At 47.0% G+C, this 24,341-nt stretch overlaps 1 protein-coding gene across 1 annotated transcript in view; it reads right to left on the reverse strand.

Moving 5' to 3' along the window:
* Positions 1 to 1,716: 1,716 nt before the first annotated feature.
* The window catches only part of C1QTNF12 (C1q and TNF related 12), a 36,943-nt gene continuing 14,318 nt past the window's right edge, over positions 1,717 to 24,341 (reverse strand). Inside the window, exons 2-8 of the mRNA XM_077837501.1 lie at positions 22,678 to 22,797; positions 21,020 to 21,131; positions 19,547 to 19,728; positions 13,773 to 13,881; positions 12,001 to 12,091; positions 3,152 to 3,230; positions 1,717 to 1,815 (exon numbers count right to left, since the gene is read on the reverse strand). Of these exons, the coding sequence (XP_077693627.1) occupies positions 1,717 to 1,815; positions 3,152 to 3,230; positions 12,001 to 12,091; positions 13,773 to 13,881; positions 19,547 to 19,728; positions 21,020 to 21,131; positions 22,678 to 22,797 (792 nt within the window). The remainder of the gene's footprint in view (positions 1,816 to 3,151; positions 3,231 to 12,000; positions 12,092 to 13,772; positions 13,882 to 19,546; positions 19,729 to 21,019; positions 21,132 to 22,677; positions 22,798 to 24,341) is intronic.

The following is a 24,341-nucleotide window of genomic DNA, read 5'->3' on the forward strand; positions in this document are numbered from 1 at the left end:
CCTTAAATCGATCAGCTGCGTGTTGCAGCCTCACTAGAGCATGGAGGCTCATTGATTATCTCCTCCCATAGAGCCAGCAGAGGGAGGAGTGGACAGCGTTTCTGTGGGTATCACAAAAATGGTATCCATGGGTTCTTTGCATTCATTGCTTGGTGAGGAGGGTGGTAGATTAGACAAGTACAAGACCCCCAAACTAGGTATTTGGAATCTCTCATTTATTTTATCATCAGTTTAGATCAATGTTAAAAGGCACATCGATCCCATTCTTTGCCTTGCCAGGATCTCTTTAGAATTATCTGTCAGGGCCATTTTTCTATAGAGTTTGCATTAACAAAACATCCAAATCCCATCTACTGACTCTGGAATCAACACCCAGGTGCATCCAGTGAGCTTTTATGTACCTCAGAGGTTATCTGAGTCTCCAGATCATGGGTGAAATCCTGGCCCCATTGAAGTCAAAACTCCCATTGACTTCACCTGCATCAGGATTTCACACCTTAGCGCCAGGCAACCATGGAATTTGGGAGGGGCAGGACCTATTATGCACCTACCTTTGCAAACTGGGGTCTGGACAAGCCCTGATCCTGTGACCTTCTCATTCGGTGCCTTCCAGGTGACATTTACAAGGCCTTTGAAGCACTTAATACCTAAAAGTAGGGAATAGGTTGGATTTCAATGGTGCCTTCTATAGGGAGGGGAGTTGCACTCCTTGTTGTTGCTCAGATATTTTCATCACCAAATTAGCACCATACAAAAAGACAACTTTCACACTGCCAGTCTGGGGCCTCCAGTCCCCAGCCTTTTCCAGGTCTGTTGGCAACCAGCAACTGTGCTCCTGACATGTTTACAACTTAATATGTGGGGCCCAGGGGATGCTGCATATATGGATGTGACTAAAAATACATATATATCTTATTAAAACATAAGAATATCAGGGAAGCAGAGAGTTGGCCAGAACTGTTGCCCTTGCTTGTTTGTCTTACCCTAACATAAAAAAGTAATCACGCGGCCAATATGAAACGTTCAGCTTTGTCAAGAGATTAAGGAACTCCTTGGAAATAAAGTAACAATGTCACTTCATCCTTGGGCCCCCAGAATTACACTGGGCAACACTCAGGCTTGATGTTAGATAAAGCAGTCAGCACGCTGTGTATCAGTCATCCAGGACGGAAAGTGGGGCTTTCGACTTGTCCAGAGCATGACATCTGCAGAGTTTGCTGGAAAATCCCTATCTTCTTCCTCCCAAATACACAGAATCCGTCTATATATATATATATATTTGCTTTGTTAGATAGTTTGCAAAGAAACTCAAACCAAACCCATTGATCCCCAAGACACGCCGGATACAAGCGCTATCGTGTTATACAGATAGTTACAATGTAACCCTTCCAGACCTTGGTATATTGTGCTGTGCGTTTTTGGTGAAGCACAGACAATTTAAATAATATACAGTTCTTTTTTTAATTATTATTATTATTATTTAAAATATATTTGTAGGCAGAACTGATGTAGACATTTAAAAGCAGCAACCTTTGAAAAGCAAGTTGAGTGTCTGCAGAAGGAAAGGCTCTTTACTTCACTGTATTCAAAATAGATGCCAATGGGTAACAGGCAGCAGTCCTCTCGGGTCAGAGTAAAGGGTTCTTCAGTCAGATGTATGTTGCAAGGCTCCTTGAGTCATGTCCTTCCCCACCCAACCTGTGGTGGGAATCCAGGTTAGACGCCCATAAACATGCCCATGAAATCCGATCCATTCTGAATGGTGATGGGGGCTCCTGCACTGTTGTCCACAAATATCGAGGTGTATTGCCCAGCCTGTATGTTCAAAACAAAAGGGGGGAAAGGAATCGGATACAGCTATCCAGTGTGTAAGGGAAAGCGAAAAGCAACAAAGGCTATTGTTAGGCTGGACTCAGGACACCAGAACGGGGTGGTTTCAGGGAGCTGGTCAAATATTTTCATTGCAGCATTGTGTTTCTAGCTTGTTACTATTCAGTTCTATTTGTACACGTTTCTGGGCTTGACATGGTTAGAGTGTGGAAGCAGTGCGGTCCAGCGGTTAGAGCAGCCAAGTGCCAATCAGATGACTATTCCTTACTCTGCCACTGTCTTGCTGGGTGACCTGGGACAGGTGGCGCTCTGTGCCTCAGTTTCCCTTCTATGAAATCGGGATGATGATACTTAACCACTTTGGTAAAGCCCTGTGAAATGGCTGGATGAAGAGTTTATGTATTTACTATTATTAATATCACAGTTTTGTAGGAGGAAGATTAATTGTGTGGTTAAAGTTGGGAACTTGGACCCAGGAGATCAGGTTTCTGTTTCTAGCCCTGACACAGACTCCCTGGGTGACCATTTAATTTCATGGAACCTTAATCCTAAAATGAAGTTAATAACACTTCCCTACGACATCGGGGGTGAAAGGGAGGGGAAGGGAGTTGAGTTGAGAATCTTACTTCAATAATGCCTATAAAGCAAAGGCATTGACTCCGTGGGTGCTCCAGTCCATCAGCCAAGCCCCCCCCACCAATGCCTCTCACCTGCCACTGGCCCCGCTGATCAACTCCTCCCGCTCTCTGTTCCGCGGCGTGCAGGAGGCGCTGGGAGGGAGGGGGACGAGCGGGGATGGGGCACGCTCAGGGGAAGAGGAATAACTGGGTGGGAAGAGGCGAGGTGGGGTGGAGGCCTGGGGGAAGGGGTGGAGGGGGCTGGGCCTGTGGCAGAGCGGGAAGAGCCAGGGGCTTGGAGGAAGAGGTGGAGTGGGGACGGGTCTGGGGTGGGGGTGGGTGGGGGGTCGAGCACCCCCTGGGTAGAGACGAAGTCAGCGCCCATGCTATAAAGCACTCTTGCCCAACTCCACAAAGGAAGCTAGGAGCCTAAATGGCTTTGGGTCTCTGTGATCCCACCATACTCCGTGAGACAGAAAAGTGTGCATCTGTGTGCGTGCACGCGTGTGTGTGTGTGTGTGTGAGTGAAAGAAGCTCCATGTAAGCTCGAAAGCGTGTCTCTCTCACCAACAGAAGTTGGCCCAGGAAAAGATATCACCTCCCCCGCCTTGTCCCTCTAATATCCTGGGACCAAAACAACTACAACTGCACTGCGTCCTGAATGAGTGCGGACTGTATCATCGTTATCTTCCAAGCCCTCTTACCTGTAGCTGTAGCAACCCATGCACATAAACAGTGAAGATCTTGCTGTTACTTTCCAGACCAGCAATAACTTCCAAAGATCTAAACAGCAGCCAAAGAAGAACAGAATACACACATTAACTCAGCCAGTTCGTCACATCAGCTAAACACCCTCGCAGAAACACAGACGTCCAGCTTAAGTCACAGTCCTCCCCTTCTCAAAGAGCTTCCACACTCCCGGGGTCCGGGGCGGGGAACCAGTGTTGGCGTAGGCATTGTTATGTTGGATCAAACCAGTGGTCCATCTAGTCCAGGTGCCTCAGAGGGAGCTGCAAGAAACCCTGGCGTGACAACGAGGAGTCCTTGTGGCACCTTAGAGACTAACAAATTTATTTGGGCATAAGCTTTCGTGGGCTAAACCCCACTTCATCAGATGAAGTGGGTTTTAACCTACAAAAGCTTATTTGAGCAGCTCCCTGAAACCACCCCGTCCTGGTGTCCCGAGTCCAGCCTAACAACAGCCTTTGCTGCTTTTCGCTTTCCCTTACACACTGGGTAGCCGTATCCGATTCCTTTCCCCCCTTTTGTCTTGAACATACAGGCTGGGCAATACACCTCGATATTTGTGGACAACTGCGCAGGTAAAGTGTATCCATTTATATATGGCAAATGAAGTCACCATTGCCGTATGTACACACACACACAGGCGAATCCTAAATTGAAAAAAATACATTGAGTGGGAACAGCCTTTTGCATCCCTGAGAATGGAGTTAAGAAACCTAAAAGAAGATCTAATTTTGTAGCCGTTATGATAGCTGAATTGGTGGGACTAATGTTAGCACTGAACTAGATAAGGGATATCCGGCCTATCACCGATGTTATCTTTTCAGATTCGTCACCAGGAACTCTGGCCATTCCCAGGGTACCTCAGAAAGCAGGCGTGATCTAATAAATGAAATATTGTTTTTGACAACATAGTTAGGATGTTTGGACATCAAAACCATGTGAACCGGGTGAACATATTACTACCAAGGATTCCAGCATTTGTAGGGATACCTGGTAAAGAAGTGGCAGATAAGGAAGTGAAAAATGCTTTAAAACATGGAGACATTGATATAAAAAGATTCCTTTGACTAAGCGGGAATTTAGAAGTTTAGTGAAGAAAAAAAAAAACACATCAAAAAAGGAATGACATGAATTGTGGACCAAGGAGAAGAGAGGAAGAAGAGTCCATGAAGCGTGCCCTGAAATAGAGGATAATGCGCAACTCCAAAGTTCGTAAAGGACCAGTGACGTGCTCATATTTAGACTAACTGGTCACTGCAGTCTGAATGATCATTTATTTTTATCGACTACAAACAAAGTTGGGTGATGGAACACATGTAAGGTTAAGAAGTGGCCGATCCCCTGAATGCAGGGAGTGTTTCCAGGAAAGAAAGCCTCTTTAGGAAGAATGGAGACACTTTTAAGGTGATAGAACATACTCTCCCGAAGCCCCAGACAGTATCGGGAAACTGAGGTAACATTAAAGTAGTGTTAGAGAAGCAGAGAAGGGGGGTAACATTAAAGTAAGAAGGGAGGTGAGCTTTGTTTTGGCATTTGTTTGTTTGTTGGTTACCTTAATGAGAAGGGGGTGAGCTGCAGGTGCCATCCTTCAGATGAAATCTGAAAACACCCCCTGTGGTTTCCACTGGAAACACTATTGTTCCTCTCTCTTGAACCATCATGCAGTGTTGCTGTTTGCTCCTAAACTGCTGCCTCCTTCCACCCAAGAACCAGCTGCATTTCAGTGATGAGTGAAGTGACTCTGCTTCCAATCAGCTTGTCAAGTTTGCCAGGCACTATGGGTGGGAGGTTCTATGGCATCCTTTTATTGCTCTTTGTTTATTAATGGCTTTGTAGGCATGATGGTCACAAAGAAAAGTATGTTCATGGAAAAGAGTGCTCTGTAGTGGGAGCCTGCTCTTTGGATGGGAGGGGTGTGTTGGCCTGGTGTTTTTAACAGGCCCAATCGTAATGGACAGAAAATCATTTCCAAGGGCCAGACCATCCTCTGAGTGCCAATAAGTCAGAGCCTGTTTGGAAAGCTCTGTATCACCTAGCCAGCATTGTCCCTCCATGTCACCCTGCATGCTCTAAAACACTCCCTGAGGGGAGGTTACGGGGATAACCCACAGGAGCACAGCTCCATCCCAACAGCATGTCATGGAGGTAGGAAGCAGGACAGAGACACATGGCCTCCACCTGGCTGGATCCTCCCAGATCTTCCCTGTTCAGTGGGTAGCACCTCCAGTCTCTTCCCCCATGAGGCCAACCCCACCCCGCTCCTTTCCACAGCGAGGTGGTGAAGAAACACAGCGAGTGCCTACACGTGGCGTTTCCAGCCCTCAGACATGGAGATAACTTGCGTAGGGGACTATTTGGCCCAGAGAGCACAAACCGCTTGGCACCAAGAGCCGACTAGGGAGTTACTTCTGTGTGTCATATCCTACCAAATGCCAAACCTGGGCCGGAACTTTCCTTCATTAATCTCTCTCACCCTCCCTCTCTCTCCCAGTCTCAGCTGGAAGCCCTGAGGCTCTTTCAGCTCCCTAAAACAAATGACTGCATAAGCAGGCATCCCTAGCAAATTCCACAGGCTGGCTTCGGTTGCAGTTCACCCAGTGCCAGCAGAATGCTCGTCCGAACAGGTCCCATAATGACAGAAAAGCTCCCCTACCCCTCCTCCCATTCTCTCACCACTCCAAGGGACAGTCGGGTCCTCACCCATTGTCAGAGAGCGAGAACAGCCTCTGCTAGAACCTGGCGTTTGCCAGGCTTTGCTGTAGAACGACCCTGATGGGACAACCGTTTTCAACACCATTCGAAGAGGGCCATGGTAGACACCCAGTGGAAACACAGCTCTGCCTCCTAGTGGACATGGCCCTACAGGATCTTAATCTAATCTACGGAGTGGTGATTAAGCCTTCGATCAGTTCTGACTAAGCAAGAACAAGGCAGGGGTCATGGCAGCTGCTACTTAGAGCCAAAGGCCCTCACCATGTTATGGCTCCAGTCCTATAAAAAGGACCCTTACGCTAAGCATGGCATCCCACCAGCCTCAGTGGGACTGCATGTGTGGATGGGTCTGCTTGCCTTGCGTGGCTCCCCTTTGCAGGACCAGGGCTTGTGGCCATAAATTACAGTTGAAGACAGCTGCGCCATATCCTAGAAGGTTGCAGTGCTCTCGATGACATCTGGCCTAATTTCCTAGTTGGGGGAAGGATTAGTCTGTGGCATGTTTTGGCTAAGCTCTCAGAAGAAAATCCACGAAAACAAGGTAGCCTTGCACCAGCCTTGCTCGCGACAGCCATGTCAAAAGAGATCTGCTGTTGACAGCCATTTTTCAATACTTGATTGCTCCTCGCATGGCTGATGCTGTAGTGTGGAGAGACAGACAGACAAGGTCCTTGAGGGAGGTGAGTGAGCCTCCCTGATGAAAAGCACTTTGTTTTCTCTCAAGACAAGTGACTTCATCAAAGCAGTCAGGAGTGTGGAGAACCTGATAAGGGAGGAGAGCTCCCCACCCTTTTTAATTTTTACAAATGGGTTATCTGTCTTCCCCTCTCTAAAAGGCATTAAGTGACAATCAGGCCCAAGTGCCTGTGGCTCTGAAACTATCAAGCCTTTTAAATAAACAAGGATAATGGTCTCCTGGGCCCAATAAATCCAAAAAGGACATTGAGTAAGGAGAGCTCAGTTCAAAATAGGGTGACCAGAGGTCCCGATTTTATAGGGACAGTCCCGAGATTTGGCAGTCCCAAGATTTGGGGCTTTGTCTTATATAGGCGCCTAATACCCCCCACCCCCTGTTCTAATTTTCCACACTTGCTGTCTAGTCACTCTAGTTTAAAAACCACTGAAAACATGACTGGGGAAATCCAGGACAGCCCCATGTGCACTAGGAACTGGAACTAAAACTGGAAATGGAACTCAGCTGTTCCAAGAGACGCAGGATGGTCCAGCGGTCAGGGTGCTGATGTGGGGACTCAGAAGACGTGGGTTCAATTTCCTGCTCCACCACAAACGCCCTGCGCGACCCAGAGCAAGCCACTGTGCTGGAGATGAAAAGATGGGGATAGTCCTATTTCCATACCTTACCAAGGTACCACTGTGAGGGTAAAGGCACGAAGAATTGTGAGGCTCAGATACCATGATAATGGGGCATTGGATAAAGTCCTCAGATCCATCTTCTGCCACACTATTAAGAAAGCAAATCATGGGAACAACTGGCACCCCAGCATCATAGTGGAAGTAAAAATAGCCTTTCGCCCTCAGAGAGCAACACCAATAGGCTGAGAGTTTCAGATGATACCACTGATACCCACTGGCTGAGGGCTCCATTGAAAAATACCTTGGCCACCATTCGGGTTCTTCCATCAGGAACATTTTCCCACCTAATAAAAGTATGCGAGAGACAGTGTGACGGGCAGTCTCTGCCCATAAGAGTCTCAGGGCTAAGGGAATGAGTCCTGCACCCAAAATATAATTAGTAGGGAGAGGATGGTAAGACAGCAAGGAGAGGCCAGGGAGGGTGACCAGACAGCAAATGTGAAAAATCGGGACAGGGGTGGGAGGTAATAGGAGCCTATATAAGAAAAAGACCCAAAAATCAGGACTGTCTCTATAAAATCGGGACATCTGGTCACCCTAAGGCTAAGCTGCAGGCTGGGAGAGAGATGCACTGAGCACTTATGAAGAAAGCTTGCTCAGATGCCTGATTCTAGCTGGTTCAGGTCACGCAACCACATACAAAAAAGTGTGGGGAGTGGGTCCAGAAGTGGGAGGCTCTGAGTCCTGCAGCTGCCCAGAGTGGGCCAGTAAAACATTTGGGGGAAACATTTCCCCTCATCCCTCATTTAGGCCCCATCAGCTCCTCACTTTTCTGAGCCCTGAAATCACCAAGGACCACTCTACAGCAGACCGCAAAACAACGCTGCCCTGGTTAGCAAGATCCTCGCCTTTCCAGCAGGTCAGCAGGCGTTCTGCACTCATCGTTACCTTGGTTACTAATGGGTACTTGGGCACCAACCGAGTCTTTTCCACAGCCCAATGAAACACAGGACCGACACCTGGTATTTATGGTACGAGGCTTCATTTCAATTTAATTCTCTAATAAAGTTGAGGCGAGGCCGATCCCATTTACAACCATCCCAGGCACAGGGCAGGGAAAGTGGAGGTTCCAGCTCGGCAACACGCTTAACGGCGTTAGTGGCTTTAAGTCACGCCCGTAACGTTGTTTTATTGACACATTTTCAGTGCTCTAATTGCCCAAGTCTCGCTACAATTGGGGCAAATAGTGCAGGTGGGCTGGGGCGGGTCTAGCAACCGTGGAAAGTTCTAAACAGGAATCCTCCGACGGTGAAAAGCGACCAGAGCGAACCCTGAAAGGGACTGGCTGCCCTCGGGAAGCAGCACTGCCCTCTGCCGGGCAAAATGCCAGGCCTGTTTGTATGTTTGTCCGAGCTCCCTAGGGAGAAGCCTGCCTTTTCAGAGATAATGGTTGTAAGGGCCTTGGCGACTCGTTTAGCTGGTGAGAACGGAGCCTGTGTCTGTACGCACGCGTTGGCCCTGATCCTGCAAAGAGAACAGTGTATATGCACTTCCCTCCCACCCCAGATTCTAGTCATTGTTTTTCTGATGCTCTTCACTAGGGGCGATGTCGGCGTACTAGCAACGTAGGCCCTCAGGAGTCCATTGACTTTCTGAGAGACGTGGGCTCCAAAGTCACTTTTGAAAATGGGACGTGGACTCCTAAATCACTGAGGCATATTAGAACATTCTACCCCAGAGTCTTTTTATGGTATGGGTTTTTATTTCGGTCGCTGAGGAACAGTAGGACATCTCTTGTAAGTCCTCCCTGGCCTGGCATATACTAAGGGGGCCACTGAATTTAACAATCATTGGCACCATATCAAAACTCAGTGCTCACCCTGAGTTATGGGGTTCAGTTTGCAAGGCGGGGTCTCTCCGTGTCTTTATCCCAGTGACCATGGGTGCCTGGGGGGGGACATGCTTTTATAGAGGTCCTGGCACATTTAGCATCAGGAACTATCACCTTCTGTTCTACACCCACCCACCCTCCTGATCGGTCTAGCATTTTGAAGGACAGCATCATTGAGATGCTAAGCTCTATCCCGATGGGCTGCAGGTGAAATAATAAAACCATAGTCTCCCTGACCCCAAATTAACATGCTAGCACCACTCTGCACATGTGCAGTGAAGTCTGAGGGATGCGTTTGTGGGAGGCTTTCCTCGGAAAGATTGATAGGCCCGTGGGTTGGGTCGGTTACCATAATGACAACTTGTACATCCCCAGGGTTTAGCAGGGCACTTATGTTATTACATTTAGGAAGCAGTTTGTGGGTGTGGGTTGTCTGAAGGCAGGGCAGGGAAGGAACTCCATTTACAGCTAATAAAACTTGTAAAAGCCACAGCAGTGCCTGTATTTCAGACCCATAATCTCATTTCTGCCTCCTGGAAACACAGTATCTTTCTGACACTTTTATATCATTCTCTCGGCTCAGCACCCTCGGCCAAATTCAATTCTAGCCCATTTTGTCTAGGACACACCGAATATTTACTTAGGTACACACAATGGTTAGCACCATCCGTTGACAAGCAGTAAGAGCTCATGGGAAAATGTACACAAAGCTCAAGAGCCTGACCAAGTTTCTGTTCGAAGACGGATCCTATTTCCCAGGGGGTTCTTTGGGCACAAAATTCATCCCTGGTGAAGTCTAGTTCACAAGGATTTCTAAACCAGTCAGATAATTAGTCCATCAGATCCATTATCCTGCCTCCTGGAGTGTCCCATGCCCAAGGATACAGATGAAGATGAATGGACCTCTCCGTGTGCATGGTGGGGAAAGAGGAAACATGCTTTCATGTCAGCTAATCACCCAGGATTCATCGATTTTAAGGCCAGAAGGAAACATGTTGATCATCTAGTCTGACATCCTGTGTAACACAGGCCAGACAACCTCACCCAGTGATTCCTACATCAAGGGCATGGCTTCTGGTTGAACTAGAGCATCCCTAATTCATATGAAATGTACCCCTCTGCAGAGGATCAGTCCTCAAAATAGGATTTAAGTGGGGCATAGCCCTTGTGCTGACCTGCACAGGGATGAATTTCACCCTAAGCGATTAGTCTTAAAGATCAAAGTCACTTTTTCTCGGCTCAAGATCACAAGCTTCGGATTGGTGCCGGGCACCTCAATCCAATAGGAAAAAAGTTTGTTTGAAGGTTTTTTTGGTCAGGATCTCTCATAGGGTGGAGCATACATTTTTTCAGCAATTATGGAATGGCAAAAAGCCTTCCTGTAGCTAGCAAAGCTGGGGATCAATGGGAAAAGGCACCAGCCCAGCAATTCACTCTCAGTTCTGAGGAAACAAAAACCAACTCTCTCTGCCACAACAACCACCACCCATGAATGTTCTGACTGGGGCATGTTTATGCGTAGGTGCTTATATAACCCACACTAGAAGATCATGGATCTTTGTCCTTCTTTAGTGACTAGTCCACAGAAGAAGAAAAGAGTCTACTAGTGCTGCCAGCTAGTGGCTCAAGTGGTAGAAAATCATGTTTTTGAAGCTGAAGGGGGAAGCTCCTCTCCTGGATGGTGTTCGTACTGCTTACCTGTGTATCAGCCCTTATGCTACTAACAGAGGTTCTCTGCTTACTCAGGTGGTAGGGGACTCAATATTTGTAACAGGGGGACCTGAGTTCTAGCCTTGCTGAGATGTTCTGAGTGACTATAAAGTGCAGCCTAGAGATACTCATGAATTGCTAGGTGACCTTGGATTCAGAGCTTTCATAGAAGGGCAACCATGGCATTATAAAATTAACAGTGATCTCGCTTTGCATAGCCGAGTTCTGCAGCCCCAGGTTGCTGCTGGAATGCTGCCTTTCTGACCGAGGGAGAGGTTGGTGAGCAGTATCCCACGGCTTTAATAACACACCCTTCAGCCATCCCAAGAGAGAGTGCCATGCAGTAACGGAGGCAACATGTTATATCTATGATCTCATCTGGTAGGGCAGCAAGGCTGATGCTCCTTGTGGGCAAGTACAAAATATATTACGTTGTCCACCTGCCAAGTTTACTTGGGCCGAAGTTCCCCGTGAAATTTCCTCTCACTGCTTTTATTAGGGCCAATTCAAGAAAACTCTCTCTCGCTGTTTTTCATCTAAGTCTGAAATGCCTTTTCGTGAATTTCTTGAGGGCTTGTAAAGGTCTCACATGGGCAGTGATGAAAATCAAAGGCCTCTATTGTCTAACGAGCAGATCAGGTAATAAGTCAGGCAGCTTCAGTTAAAACTGCCACATGGATGGATTCACCCCAGCCCTGAAGAGAGGCCAAAAGCCATAGGGCTAAGAAGAAGGTCAGTTTCCTTTGTCTCATCTCACACAGCAGCAATATGGAAACCCTGGCCTCATTACCATGGCAAAACTCCCATCGACTTCAAAATCCTGGCCCCATTGCTCATAGAGTCCATGCATTCAAATTCATTAACTAGCCCACAAAGACTCCAGTCCCGATTTGGTGTCCCCTCCCCCAGGCACTAGACAACATTGCCATAGCTCATCATAGCCTTGAACCCTGACAGCATAGAGGAGGGATGAGTGCTTTATTTGTTAGGAGATCCAGGGGTAATAGCCATTCTGTTTATTGAATTTGAAAGGATCAACACCCTGGGCCTTTTGAGATGTTTGGTCCAGTAGGTTTTTGATTTGTCCCGCATTCACAGAGGGTATCCATGGCATTTGCCAAAAGTAGCTGAGAAAGGGGCAGTTTGTGACAGGTTAACAACCGCATTGCAGTGACTCACGTGTATCGATGACAGAGGGATTCGATGCAGATCAGCACACGGACGTTGTCTCTGGCTCGGAGCTGCACTTTGCTCTTCAGCTCACTGTGGTCTTGGAAAGAAGCAAACCATGAAAAGAAAGAAAGAAAGAAACAAACAAACAAATTCCCTCTGCAACATGGCAAATCTTCAATCACGTTAGGCTGTAAGCAGCATGTCATGGTTCCATAAGAGAAGTACCCCCCGGTTTCTCATTGAACTGCCCTTTACCACTGTTGAGTGAATAGAAGGAAAAAGCATCAGTGAACATTTTGGTGGGTTCTGAATGTCCTTTCAATTTAGCCGTGTTTGACTCTGTTTGCACACGCCCAGCCCATGCTTTCCACAATCATTCATGGAGGACAAGCTCTCTTCATACGAAAGTGAATTTAGGGCCCATAACCGAGATTTGGCTGATTAAGAAACGAGATTTATTTTGGGCGGCAGCAGGACAGCTGGTAAAGAGTTAGAGCCACCCAGTCCGAGAAAGTCCTGTGCCATTCAGACAGCGAATTCACACAGCTATTCTCAGAGAAGAGTTCCTGAGCAACCCCAAGGGCAAAACACATTCATACGAAAGCCCTGCCAGAAAATTCCAACTGGCAAAAAAATGAGTCAAGGTTGCGATCTACTGTCCATGGACACTGTGCTTTCTGGAGAGTCAACAGGGAAATTGTTCACTCTGAATAATTCAGCCAGCTCCAGCCAGCACCAAAAACCACGTAAAGGTCTGATGCACAGTTACCTATAGACAGGCAGGAAAATGTCTGTAGAGTTATGAAATGCCATCCCTTCGTTAGACTGCACCATCCTATGGTAGCAGAGAGGACTGTCTGTTCTTGGGACTAAGAGGGACCGGACATCAATCCATGTTCTCCAAATCTTTCTAAACAAGTCTCTCATATTTCAAACTTGTAAGTAACTGCCAGGCAAAGGGTATTAGTTTATCTTTGTTTTCTCAACTTGTGAATTTTCCCTTTGCTAGAGGGAGGTTTATCCCAGTTTTGTTGTAACTTTGAAACTAAGGCTAGAGGGGGGTTCCTCTGTGCTCTTTGAATTTTCTGCTACTCTGTAAGGTTAACTACCAGCCCAAGTTTACAGAGGTGATTCTTTTACCTTTTTCTCTTTAAATAAAATCCTTCTTTTTTAGAACCTGACTGATTTTTCCATTGTTCTAAGACCCAGGGGTTTGGGTCTGTAGTCCCTTTGTAACCAACTGGTGAGAATATATGCTCAAGCCTTCCCCAGGAAAGGGGGTGTAGGCTTGGGGGAATATTCTGGGGGAATAGGACTCCAAGTGGTCCTTTCCCTGATTGTTTGTTAAATCACTTGGAGGTGGCAGTGATCCGAAGGCAAGAAAGGAATCTGTGCCTTGGGGAAGTTTTAACCTAAGCTGGTAAGAATAAGCTTAGGGGGTCTTTCATGTGGGTCCCCACATCTGTACCCCAGAGTTCAGAGTGGGGAAGGAACCCTGACATGGTGTAACCCCTATGTAATATAGTGGCAAAGTGCATGCCACGCCCCCCATACCATTAGTGGCTGGTCCGCTAGAGGATAACACCCTACTGCTGCTGCCACCTAATGGAGTTACTCTGCTAGCTCAAGTGGTAAAGGTCTGTATGATACTGACGACTCATGCCAATGGGTGGTCGTTACACATGCTTCAGATTGAATAGCCTCCATGAGGCAGTCTGAGGAGCTCCAGAGTCCCTCACCATGCCAAACTGGAAGAGGTTCCAGTGGACAACACTCACCAATGTGAACGTTGGCTGAAAACTGGTAGATGCCAGACACCGTTGCTGTGAAGCGCCCAGTCGCCAGGTTCAAGCCTGTTCCCCGGAGGAAAGCTCCTTTGGCCAAAGGCTATAGGGGAAAAAAAAAGAACAGCAAACCTTGAACGGCTGAACAAAATCCCCCAGCAATCAGAACCATCGTTATCTCTACCCATCGCAAGGAGAAAAAGTGTGTGTGAGCGAGGAGCAGATGAGTGTGAAGGTTGGGAAGGGATTGTCAGGCCTCTCCTTTCTCCCTAGAAACTTATCCTATCATGGGCAGGGCTCTCCTTCTGTGTGGATTTCATGCCCAGGAAAGGGGAGGATTTAAAAGAACTGGCCAGTATCAGGTGTAGGCAGCTGAGTGCTGTGCAGGTTTCCCCCACGCAGCTCTGTTGATGCACTTTGGCCCGGACTCTCTGCTATTCTAGTACTGCATCCCCCCCTTCCAACACCAGTACTGCCGCCCCCTCTTCCAGTCCTTGGATCCCCTTCGCTCTGCCAAGCACTGACATCTTGAACTTGCAGTGCCCCTACTGTTCCAGTCCTGGGACTCCCTAGTGCTCCCGAGTCTCCTGACCAGCCTTGCCCCCGCTACGGCAGTCCTGGGTCTCTGCGGTGCCAAGCTGTGTGTGGGTTTTGTGATGCAGACACAGAGGAGACAATAACACAGGGCCTCCAGAGGTTTCCTACCACTCTAGGCTTTGATAAGACAGGACTGATTCTCTCACGCCAGCAGCACTGCACAGCCTTGCTGAGTTCTTACGGAATCTATATTTAGCTTAATTTTCTTCAGAGTTTGGATCCGAGAGGAAAACAGCAGGCAAAACTCGAGCGAAGCACAGCGTCTCCTGGCGCAAGGAAGTGGTCTCAAGTCAGACTCACAGCGGATTATCTGATTTAAGCTAAAATAAACTCAATGCGACGTGTTTATTGTTAGTTTTGGCCCACTCAAGATCGGTTTGGCTGGAGTCAGGGAGAATCAGAAACAGCTTTGATGGGCCAACAAAGCAAATTACTCAGAGACTCTGCCTCCACCACAAGGGCATTATGTGAAATTTAAACGCGTCGGGACAGGCGCTATCCCCACTACCTCTGCAAGGTTTATATTGCACAATTCTAGCAGGCAGAACAGCTGCTGGAGTGTCCTGGTGCTTATATATGTAAATACACGTACCACATCTAAGTTATCTGTACACACATCCAGACCCACATAGAACTAAGGAACCTTGACAGAACTGAATTGCCTGGTATTTATGCTTATGACTTTACACTAGTAGACTTATCTTAGAGAAAGTCTCTCTTCCCATGATACACTGCCAAAGTTGCCATCACTGCACTGATGTGAGATCCCCTTCCATAGAACAAGGAAGAGCTGTCCAACAGAGGATGTTCTGTAAGCACCCCAGGGACCTCAAATGCCCTCCCGCCCCCAGCTTTTCCAGTGCACTCCAGGGCCTGTTTGTTTGGCCTCATCTTTGAGGTGACACAGCGGTGGCAGACATATGGATATGCTGGTATTTGTATGAAGAGCTGCTGTGTGGTAGAAGGGTTGAGTTGATTGAAACATGCATTGGAGGTGGCCATTTTAAATCCCTGGCAGAGCGCACAGAGCCCGAGAGCTCTTCTTATGGTTTTTAAACAGAAAGAAAATAAATACCAACTGAAATAAAAATCATTCTCAACATTTCTCAAGTGCGAGTCACTTGCATTTCCTAGCTCTCAAAGCGCTTTACTCTCTCTGCTGCTGGTTTTATCTCAATGTGGCCCCGTAGTCTTTGACAGAGTGACGCCTGACCTATACTCCTGTAAGCAGAGGAGAGTCAGGCCCCGTGTGTGTAGGTAGAACTGTGCCAGGGAGTTTCTCCATTCCTTTCTCATTAAAGCAATTAAACTAACAGAAGAAGCAACTTAATTCCAAAACCACTGGCTGAATTTGGAAGGCAACTGCAGGCACCAGTAAATTACTGCCGTTAAAACATTCCTGTTTCTTCATGTCCTCTGCGGCTTTGTTACTCTTTGTGAGGGGAAACAGACAATCTGGAATGTTGGAAGGAAGAGGACTCATTGGACAGTATGCTTCAGCAAACGCCACACCAATTATAACTCCCTGCTGAGTTCGCTGCCTGACATTAGCACAACTCATTTCACAGCTGCCATAATTGCTGCGGGGAGTAATCCGCGAGAAATTTGCAACTTGCTCTCAGTTAATTTCAACAAGCAGCCCCAAAGCATGTAAATAACAAGCTAGTGCCAGCCCTCCTCCACAATCCAAGCTCAGGTTCTCTTTCCCCCTGCCTCACACGCACTGTGTAATTTACTTGCCGGTGGGAATAGGGAATCAAGCATCATTTAAGATGTGGGCTGGGTGCTGCCTGATGGAAAGATTTTCTTTTTAAAAATTAAATTGACGGATTCTTAGAATAAGAACACGGAAACTAGTCTGTGAAGCAGTCACAGCAAAGCCCTCTGACTGCCTAGCCAGTGTTAAAATTCAGCTGTCAGAATGAGTTTAGCCTGACCTCAAAACATGAGAGATACCAGGATTCCTCCTGGACCTACCCAAGGCTTCTCATCACATTGAGAACCCTCTTAGCCTTGGTGCATCTGGCATCACTCCAGCGATGTTCCCTGGATCTCAGTCAAATCAGACGTAAAGCCGGAATTTCACTGCACACTACAAGCTGTGCCTGATCTAAGCTTCCCTGTGCAAAATCATAGAATCATAGACTTTAAGGTCAGAAGGGACCATTATGATCATCTAGTCTGACCTCCTGCACAATGCAGGCCACAGAATCTAACCCACCCACTCCTGTAACAAACCCCTAACCTATGTCTGAACTATTGAAGTCCTCAAATCATGTTTTTTTTAAAGACTTCAAGGTGCACAGAATCATCCAGCAAGTGACCCGTGCCCCACGCTTCAGAGGAAGGCGAAAACCCCCCAGGGCCTCTGTCAATCTGCCCTGGAGGAAAATTCCTTAATGACCCCAAATATGGCGATCAGCTAAACCCTGAGCATGTGGGCAAGACTCACCAGCCAGACACCCAAGAAAGAACTCTCTGTAGTAACTCAGATCCCACCCAGCAACGCATCCAGGGGAGGCAATGGTCTTGGGAGAGCAGAGTACTTGGAGCATTGTAGACAATGCTCAGAGGGAGGGGAAAAAATACCACCCGCTCATCTCAGATGCTGTAGGATTGAGGGCACTGTAAGAGCAGCAGCAGGTGTGTGTGTGTGTGTGAGGGGAGAGGATATAGTAAGACCGGGGAATATCACTGGGGAATCGCTATAGTACAGAGGGATGGGACTTATGAAGTCTCTGCCTCAGGGAGAAGAAAGCCCTGCTGCCCTCTGAATGCACCCCAGGTCAGGAGACGCTCTCCAGTGTTGGAGACTTTAGAACAGCTAAGTCCTGATCCAAAGCCCAGTGAAACCAATGGAAGTCTTTCCATGACCTTCAAAGGGCTTTGGGTCAGGAGCTGAGTTGCTCCCTCCCCACTTTAATTGGGTAAGCATCAAACCCTCGAGATCTTAGTTTTATGAAATCAGTGACAATAGGCTTCCTTCTTCTCACCCCGACTTCCCCAGAGATGATGCTCTCAGAGTGTCCGCCATCACCAAGAGCAATATCTTAGAGCCATGTCTCTCAGCCTTTCCAGACAGCTGTACCCCTTTTCAGGAGTCTGATTTGTCTTGCATACCCCCAAGTTGCACCTCAATAAAAACCACTGGCTTATAAAATCAGACATAAAAATACAAAAAAGTGTCACAGCCACACTATTACTGAACTATTGCCCCCTTTCTCATTTTACCATATAATTTAAAATAAATCAGTTGGAATATAAATATTGTATTTACATTTCAGGGTATAGTATATAGAGCCGTATAAACAAGTCATTGTCTGTATAAAATTATAGTTTGTCCTGACTTTGCTAGTGCTTTTTATATAGCCTGTTGTAAAACTAGGCAAATATCTACACGAGTTGATGTATCCCCTGGAAGACCTCTGCGTACCTCAGGGTACCTGCGTACCTCAGGGGTGCACGTACCACTGGTTGAGAGACACTGCCTTAGATAACAAGCTAAACCCAGGCACTTCTTGTCCAGAAGCGGAAATGAAGCGTTGGCACACAGGGGCCCATCTGACCTACCAGCCTTCCCACATCAGCTCTGGAGCCAGGAGCAATCAGACTCACTGCACTGATAACAAGGCTTGGGAAGCCCCAGCCCACACATTGATTGCTAAGAGATCTATTCACATTCTCACTCCTAATTAACAAGGCAGCACCTCTCTCTCGCTGGGATGCTTCAAGTACAACCTACACTTCAAGTACAATGTTGCTTCTGTGCCAGCACCTACAGAAAATCTGGGCAGCTGTCTCACCCTGCCTCAGAAGTCCCCACTGCAGGTCTACAACCTGTGTCTCTAATCCTGCAGCCCTGAGGAGTCCAATTAGCCATGAGACTACTCATCTGAATAAGATCTGTTGGATAGGCCCCTTCATAGACAGGAGTCTGTACAGCTGCCATGCAAATGCAGCCACTTCTGGGGTGCAGCACAGTCACTAATTAACAGCATGAACACACCTGACTGTTGACTGAGTGACTGATGGCAACCAACAGCCCTACTTATTGCCAGTTAAGATGCTTAAAAATCTCGGTCGGGCTCTGGAAAATGACTCTAAAAATGGCGTCATGGAATTGCATGTCCATTGTGCCTGCATCAAGTTTGCCCAGCTGTAATAATGAGAATAATTAGCACTCTCTCCCACCTTTGCAGCTAACAGGCAAGCTTTACATTACCCTTCCATTTACAAATAATGTATAAAGGATTCATAGATGTTTTAATACATGGGTAATCAACTGCCAACAGGTTGCCTATAACTCTGGTTTAAAACCATCAATAGCACCTCCTACTGATGGCTTTGTAACCATCGGTAACATGCTGCTCATATCTATACTATCCTTATCACATTGATTAACCCTTTAGTGACTCTTCCTAAGCCATTTATAAATGGGAGCTTAATCTAAAGTGTGACCCATCGAACAAAACATCAAATGCTGATTTTTGTAACTGCTGGAGTCATACATTCACACCAGGGGCCTGGAACGTGCAGGAAGGTCCTTGCTGCCATTTCGGGCTTACCTACACATGAAAGTTATTCCGGGATAGGGTAAAATATGAATATAATATGGAACAGATATTCCTGATTAACTAATTTGGAAATAAGAGTGTCCACACATGGAGTTAATCTGGAATAGCTAGTCTTAAATAACTCCATGTGCAGACAAACCCTTATAATAACTACTGGAAGGCAATCAGAGACTACAGTGATGAGCATGGTGTAAGAACCTAGATACAAGAGAACAGAACAGAATTAGCTGTAATAAAGATTCTACAATGGGGACCTAACTGACAATTGTTTGGATGTAGGAGGTGAGCAAGGGGAGGAGTTTTAGGATCAAAGTAGGCACTCAGGAAGCAGATATAGTGCTCACTCTTGTTCACTATGAAGTCAATGACAAAACACCCCATTAATTTCAGTGGGGTAGAACTGGCCATGGTGGGGACGAAGACGCTACTTCTCCCAACCATGACCAGCTGTTAAGACAAGTGCTCACTCCCAGCAGCCAGGCCTAAGATGGGTTCCTGGAATCAGTTCTCCCTTTCTCCATAAGAGCCCTGCGGGCAAAAGGCATCACAGAAGAGCTGAGTAGGACAGTGCAAGTGCAGGCTGTGGCATTGGCTCACCGACTGGAAGTTCTGAAGTTCAACCAGGGTCTTCTTGTCCACAATGACCTGCCCTTTCAGTTTGCAGTGGAACGCTTCCTCCACCCGTTTGTAGGGCGAGGTCTCCTCCAATGACAGCAGGAGTGGGGGCAGTTGGCTGGGGTGGGCTGAGACAGCCAGAGATGCCCGCCGTTCAATGGTTTCTGAAGAGAAGAGAGATTGAATGGGAGGCCAGCTTGGATTTGGACAAAGCAATCCAAGCAGTAAGGAGAGAGCATTTTTCTAATTTACACAATTTTAATAAAAACTTTTTTTTTTTTTTTAATATTTATTTACACTGAGGCACTTTTATGCTGGCAGCCAATGATATTCAAACATATCTGCAAAGCCACCTCATTGTCCCACCTTCAGATCCCCCCTTTATCATAATGCCTACAAAAAAAATTGACAACAGCTAGGAAGCTAGTTTGCTGAGACCACTGCCTGGCATGGTCTTATTTCCTTGTGCTCCCCCACCGATCCATCTGTAACCCTCTGTTGTTTCCTGTCTTAAACTCGATTATAAACTCTTTGGGGCAGGGACCATCTTTTTCTTCTATACAGTATCTACCACAATGGGGTCCTAGATGTTAGCACGATACAAATAATAAATAACAGTAAGAGGCCCTAACGTGGCCAGTATGGACAGACCTGCTTACATCTTCTAGTCCATACATTGTTCCCTACACGTGTTCTCCAAAGCTTTCTCCAGTCCTAATTTAAATGACCCAGTCTAAGGAACTCTCACTACTCCCCTTGGGACAGACCATTTCAGTCTAAAAGATCTGACTCTGGAACTTTATTGCAGTTGCGCTGCCTAAAAAGGTACTTGGCTTAGCTCTGTGTTGCCAACTCTCATGATTCTAGCACCAATCTCACGATGTTTGGAGTTGTTCCTGAAGCACCAGTTCCTGGCCTTCTTGGAATCATGGGAAAATCTGCGCTTTCCTTTTTGATAAACAAGTATGTTTCTAGCCCTCATGGTTGCACGGCTAAAACTTGAAAATGTGACCCCACTGCACCCTGATGCTTCCAAATCCAGAAGGTGAATAAAAAGCGTTCACAATCTCCCCCACCCCCCAGTCTTATGATGTTTACACCTGTCTCCTGATTTATGGACACGTGTCATTGGCAATATTGTTCATTCCGTCCTATTACACTTAACTGGACCATCCTAAGCCATTCCTCTCCCCAGTATCATTGATGGGAAGAGGGGGAAAGGTTGACCGACTTGGGCCAAATCCTGCAACCTTCCGCACACAAGCTAAGCTGGGCACCTGCCCAGATCCCCATTGGCTTTGTGAACTCAAGTCAATGGGATTTAAGCACATACTTAAGCACTGTGCTGAAACGGGGCCTTAACAAGAAGAGCTCCTGCTAACCTGGGACTCTGCTGTAAGTGCCACATTTGCGGGCGAGAAGGAGAGACAGACATGCGGCTCCAAGCGCCTTTACCTTTTAGTATCTCCTTGAACTCCTGCAGCAGGACTTCCTGGGTGACTTCAGCCCCTGGTGCTCCTGGAGGTCCCTGGGGGCCCGGCGGCCCAGGGGGCCCGACAAGGCCACGCTAAGGAAGGAGCCAAGACAATGGGAATCAGATCCAGGCAGTAACTCTCAACAACACACCAAAAGCCCCCTGGAAATGAAGAGCTACATCCTGCAGAGCTACCAGTCACCTGAGTAGACCTTCTTCACGACAGGTTCAAGTAAAGGTCTGATGTGGCACCTAGGTCTCGTGCTGGCTCTCTGCCCAGCAGGTAATGCCACCCAGGGGTCTATTCCCCTGAGTAGCAATGCGAGTAAGAGGTTGCAAGGCCAGGCCCTTACTTTGGGTCTCTGGGGACCGGGGGCGGGGGACACTTGGGTTTGCTGCTTCTGTTTTCACCTTCCAGCATCACTGATGGTAGCATGTCACCAGCCTTTTGGGGGCTGGGTTTGTTAATTTCCATGTGCGCCACCTGCTGGCTCCCTAGGGCAGCAGCAGAGCCACCCTATTGCATAGATACATAAAATCAGTTAGACTTGGCAGAATTTTTAATCAATTTCCATTTCAATTTTCGCGGAGAGGGCCCAACGATAATTATTTCACGGCAGTAGATGTTGAGATCAAGAAGTCAAACCTACCTAACGGGCACCCTGCTAACACCAGCACGACAATACGTTTCATACACGTCAAGGTGGGACTAGTTCTCAAGTGGCATTTTTCTGACTGTGCCTATCTGTAAATTTCAGTCACGATGGATGGAAATATTTTCCCCTCGATCTGCATGTGAATGGTGAAATCGACGTTTACTGGCATTTATTGATAAAAATCGACTCTTCCAAGCCTAAGAATATGGCAAGGACATAAGGATGGCATAAATACGTGAGGCTGAGCATTTGGTGCGACTGTCAAGGATGTCAACTAGGGCTCCTGGAAAGAAGAAATAACTACTCTGTACCCCTGGAAGCGGGTCTCCGTGAGAGACCTGGGTCCTAAACTGATTAACACATCAACCTTGAAAAATAATAATAATACCCATCTCTTATTCAGCGTTTTTCATCAGTAGATCTCAAAACAGTTTACCAAGGAGGTCAGTATCATTAGCCCCTTTTTACAGATGGGAAAACTGAGGCACTGAACAGTAAAGAGACTTGCCCAAGCTCCCCGGAACAGCAGTGGCCAAACCAGGAATAGAACCTAGGTCTCCTGACTGCCAGTCCAGTGCTCTATCCACTAGGTCATACTGCTATATCTTGTGCCTGTGGAGGCTAAAACACTTTGTTATGGATCCTTAACACCTGTCAGTTAAAGGGAAAGTCTCAGCACAAGAAATAGGTAATTTGAAAAGATTTTTTGAGAATAGCAGTATATATAAACACATATATGAATACACAAACACACACTCATGCATACAGACACAACTATCGCTTTACATTTATATAGCACATTTTGTCCTAGTTTCCCAAAACGCTTTACAAACTATAATATACATATAGCACCACTAAAATGCAGCCATCTCTGGGGTGGGAAGGCACACAAAGAGCACCGTTTACAACAGCCGTACGAGGGGAAATTTTGGGCCCAGAACACAGATTTTTGTGATGCGGTGTCATATCTAGCGGTAACCTACTAATTTCTTGTCTCTCCCTTTGCATTTCCTTTTGGAGTTGTTGCCATCGTCTGGGCGATGTACAAATGAGATCCAGGTGCGCCGCGGATCTGTGATTCGAGGATCTGGAGATTCTAGAATCTAAAGAGAAACGAGAACAAAGATTGGATGTCATTGTGTGTCTTCATCCATTGACAAGAATCCTAAACTCGGACTGTGCTACTGTTTGGTATCCAACAGGGGCCCTAATGAGTAAAGGGGGCCTGAATCAACCCCCTGGATCTAAATACCCTGAACTTTGCAGGACATTTATTTCACAGATGGAACTGAACTTGGCAGTTCAAGGCCTAGCTCCAATAAAGAGCAAGTCAGAAATTGAAGCTCGGATGAGTGAGGGGGCAGTTTTCGTTGTGGAAGGATGGAGGGCTGGCTGCAGAGGTCAAGAGGGAGGGTGGGGAAAAGGACTCCAGACCAGATAATAAGAGCAGAGAGGGAGCCTGCAGGCTGCAGCTTGCAGAAGCTGCGTTATGAAAAGTTGGAATAAAAAAAATAATAAATTGTTAAACACAAGAAATTCCATTGCTTTAATGCAAAGAACAATGTGGGAGGAAGGTGCAGAGTGTTGAGCGGCAGTGTGGTCCAATGGTTAGGGCTGGACTGAGTCTCAGGAACCCTGGGTTAGCAGGATAGGGTGCTGATCTTGGCTGGGTCCTTCTAGGATAGAGATAATAAGTAGAGTCCATTTGGACACCCGAAATAATTCTGAGCACCAAGCCAGGCATGAATCTTTATTTCCTACTGAACTAGCACTTGCGGGGTCTCCATGTGGTGTAGTGAATCTCTAACACTGGCTTCTCGCTTGACCTCTGGAGATGGGGCTTCTCTGCTGTCTACACTTCACACCCATTGCACAATTAAGCAACTCAGGGAAGGCCCATTGCCACCAAAGCAACATCAGGAGCAAACTGCATTGGCAGAGCTGGAGAGGAGGTCTGCATAACACCGGCCAGCAAGACACTCTCCCTCCTAGCCCTGGCTCAACATCCTGTTACATTCATGCACATCCAATGTGCAATCTGCATAGAGTTTCCCATATCAGGATCAAATCCCCCTGGGCCATAATGTGTCTAAAATTAACACTGGACATCAGAAAAGAGAAAATCCCAAAGCCAGAACCCCTTGCTATTTAAAATAGCAACCATGGTTTGGGTTCCTAAAGGGCATTTCACCCATCAGTCTCCAAACACTGGGAGAGAGAGGTGACATGACCTGATGAAAGTCACCCACCAGTCAGCGATGGAGATGGAACTACAGCATCCTTCTGCCCCAGAGTCGCTGCGAGGAATAAAATGCTCACTGCCAAGTCCATAAGGACCAACACCTAAGTAATCCTAGCGGCAGACATATGCACACACATGCTCATGCACACACACACACGTGCATGGATACACAAGCCATGTCGCCTGTGTACATGCACAAATGTACGCACACGCATGTGATATAATGCCTGCACAAATATGTATACCCACAAGCATGTGTGCAGAGGAATATGCACGTACATATAAGTGCGGGCACATGTGCTACAATACAAACGACATTTCACATTCAAATTGAATTTTCACTGGCGCGATCACAGGATCTTCTCCCTAAACTTCCCAACCAGCAATAAAGCTGGCTAGACCTGG

This window comes from Eretmochelys imbricata, chromosome 18 (genome assembly GCF_965152235.1).
Source record: "Eretmochelys imbricata isolate rEreImb1 chromosome 18, rEreImb1.hap1, whole genome shotgun sequence".
Classification (NCBI taxonomy): Eukaryota; Metazoa; Chordata; order Testudines; family Cheloniidae; genus Eretmochelys; species Eretmochelys imbricata.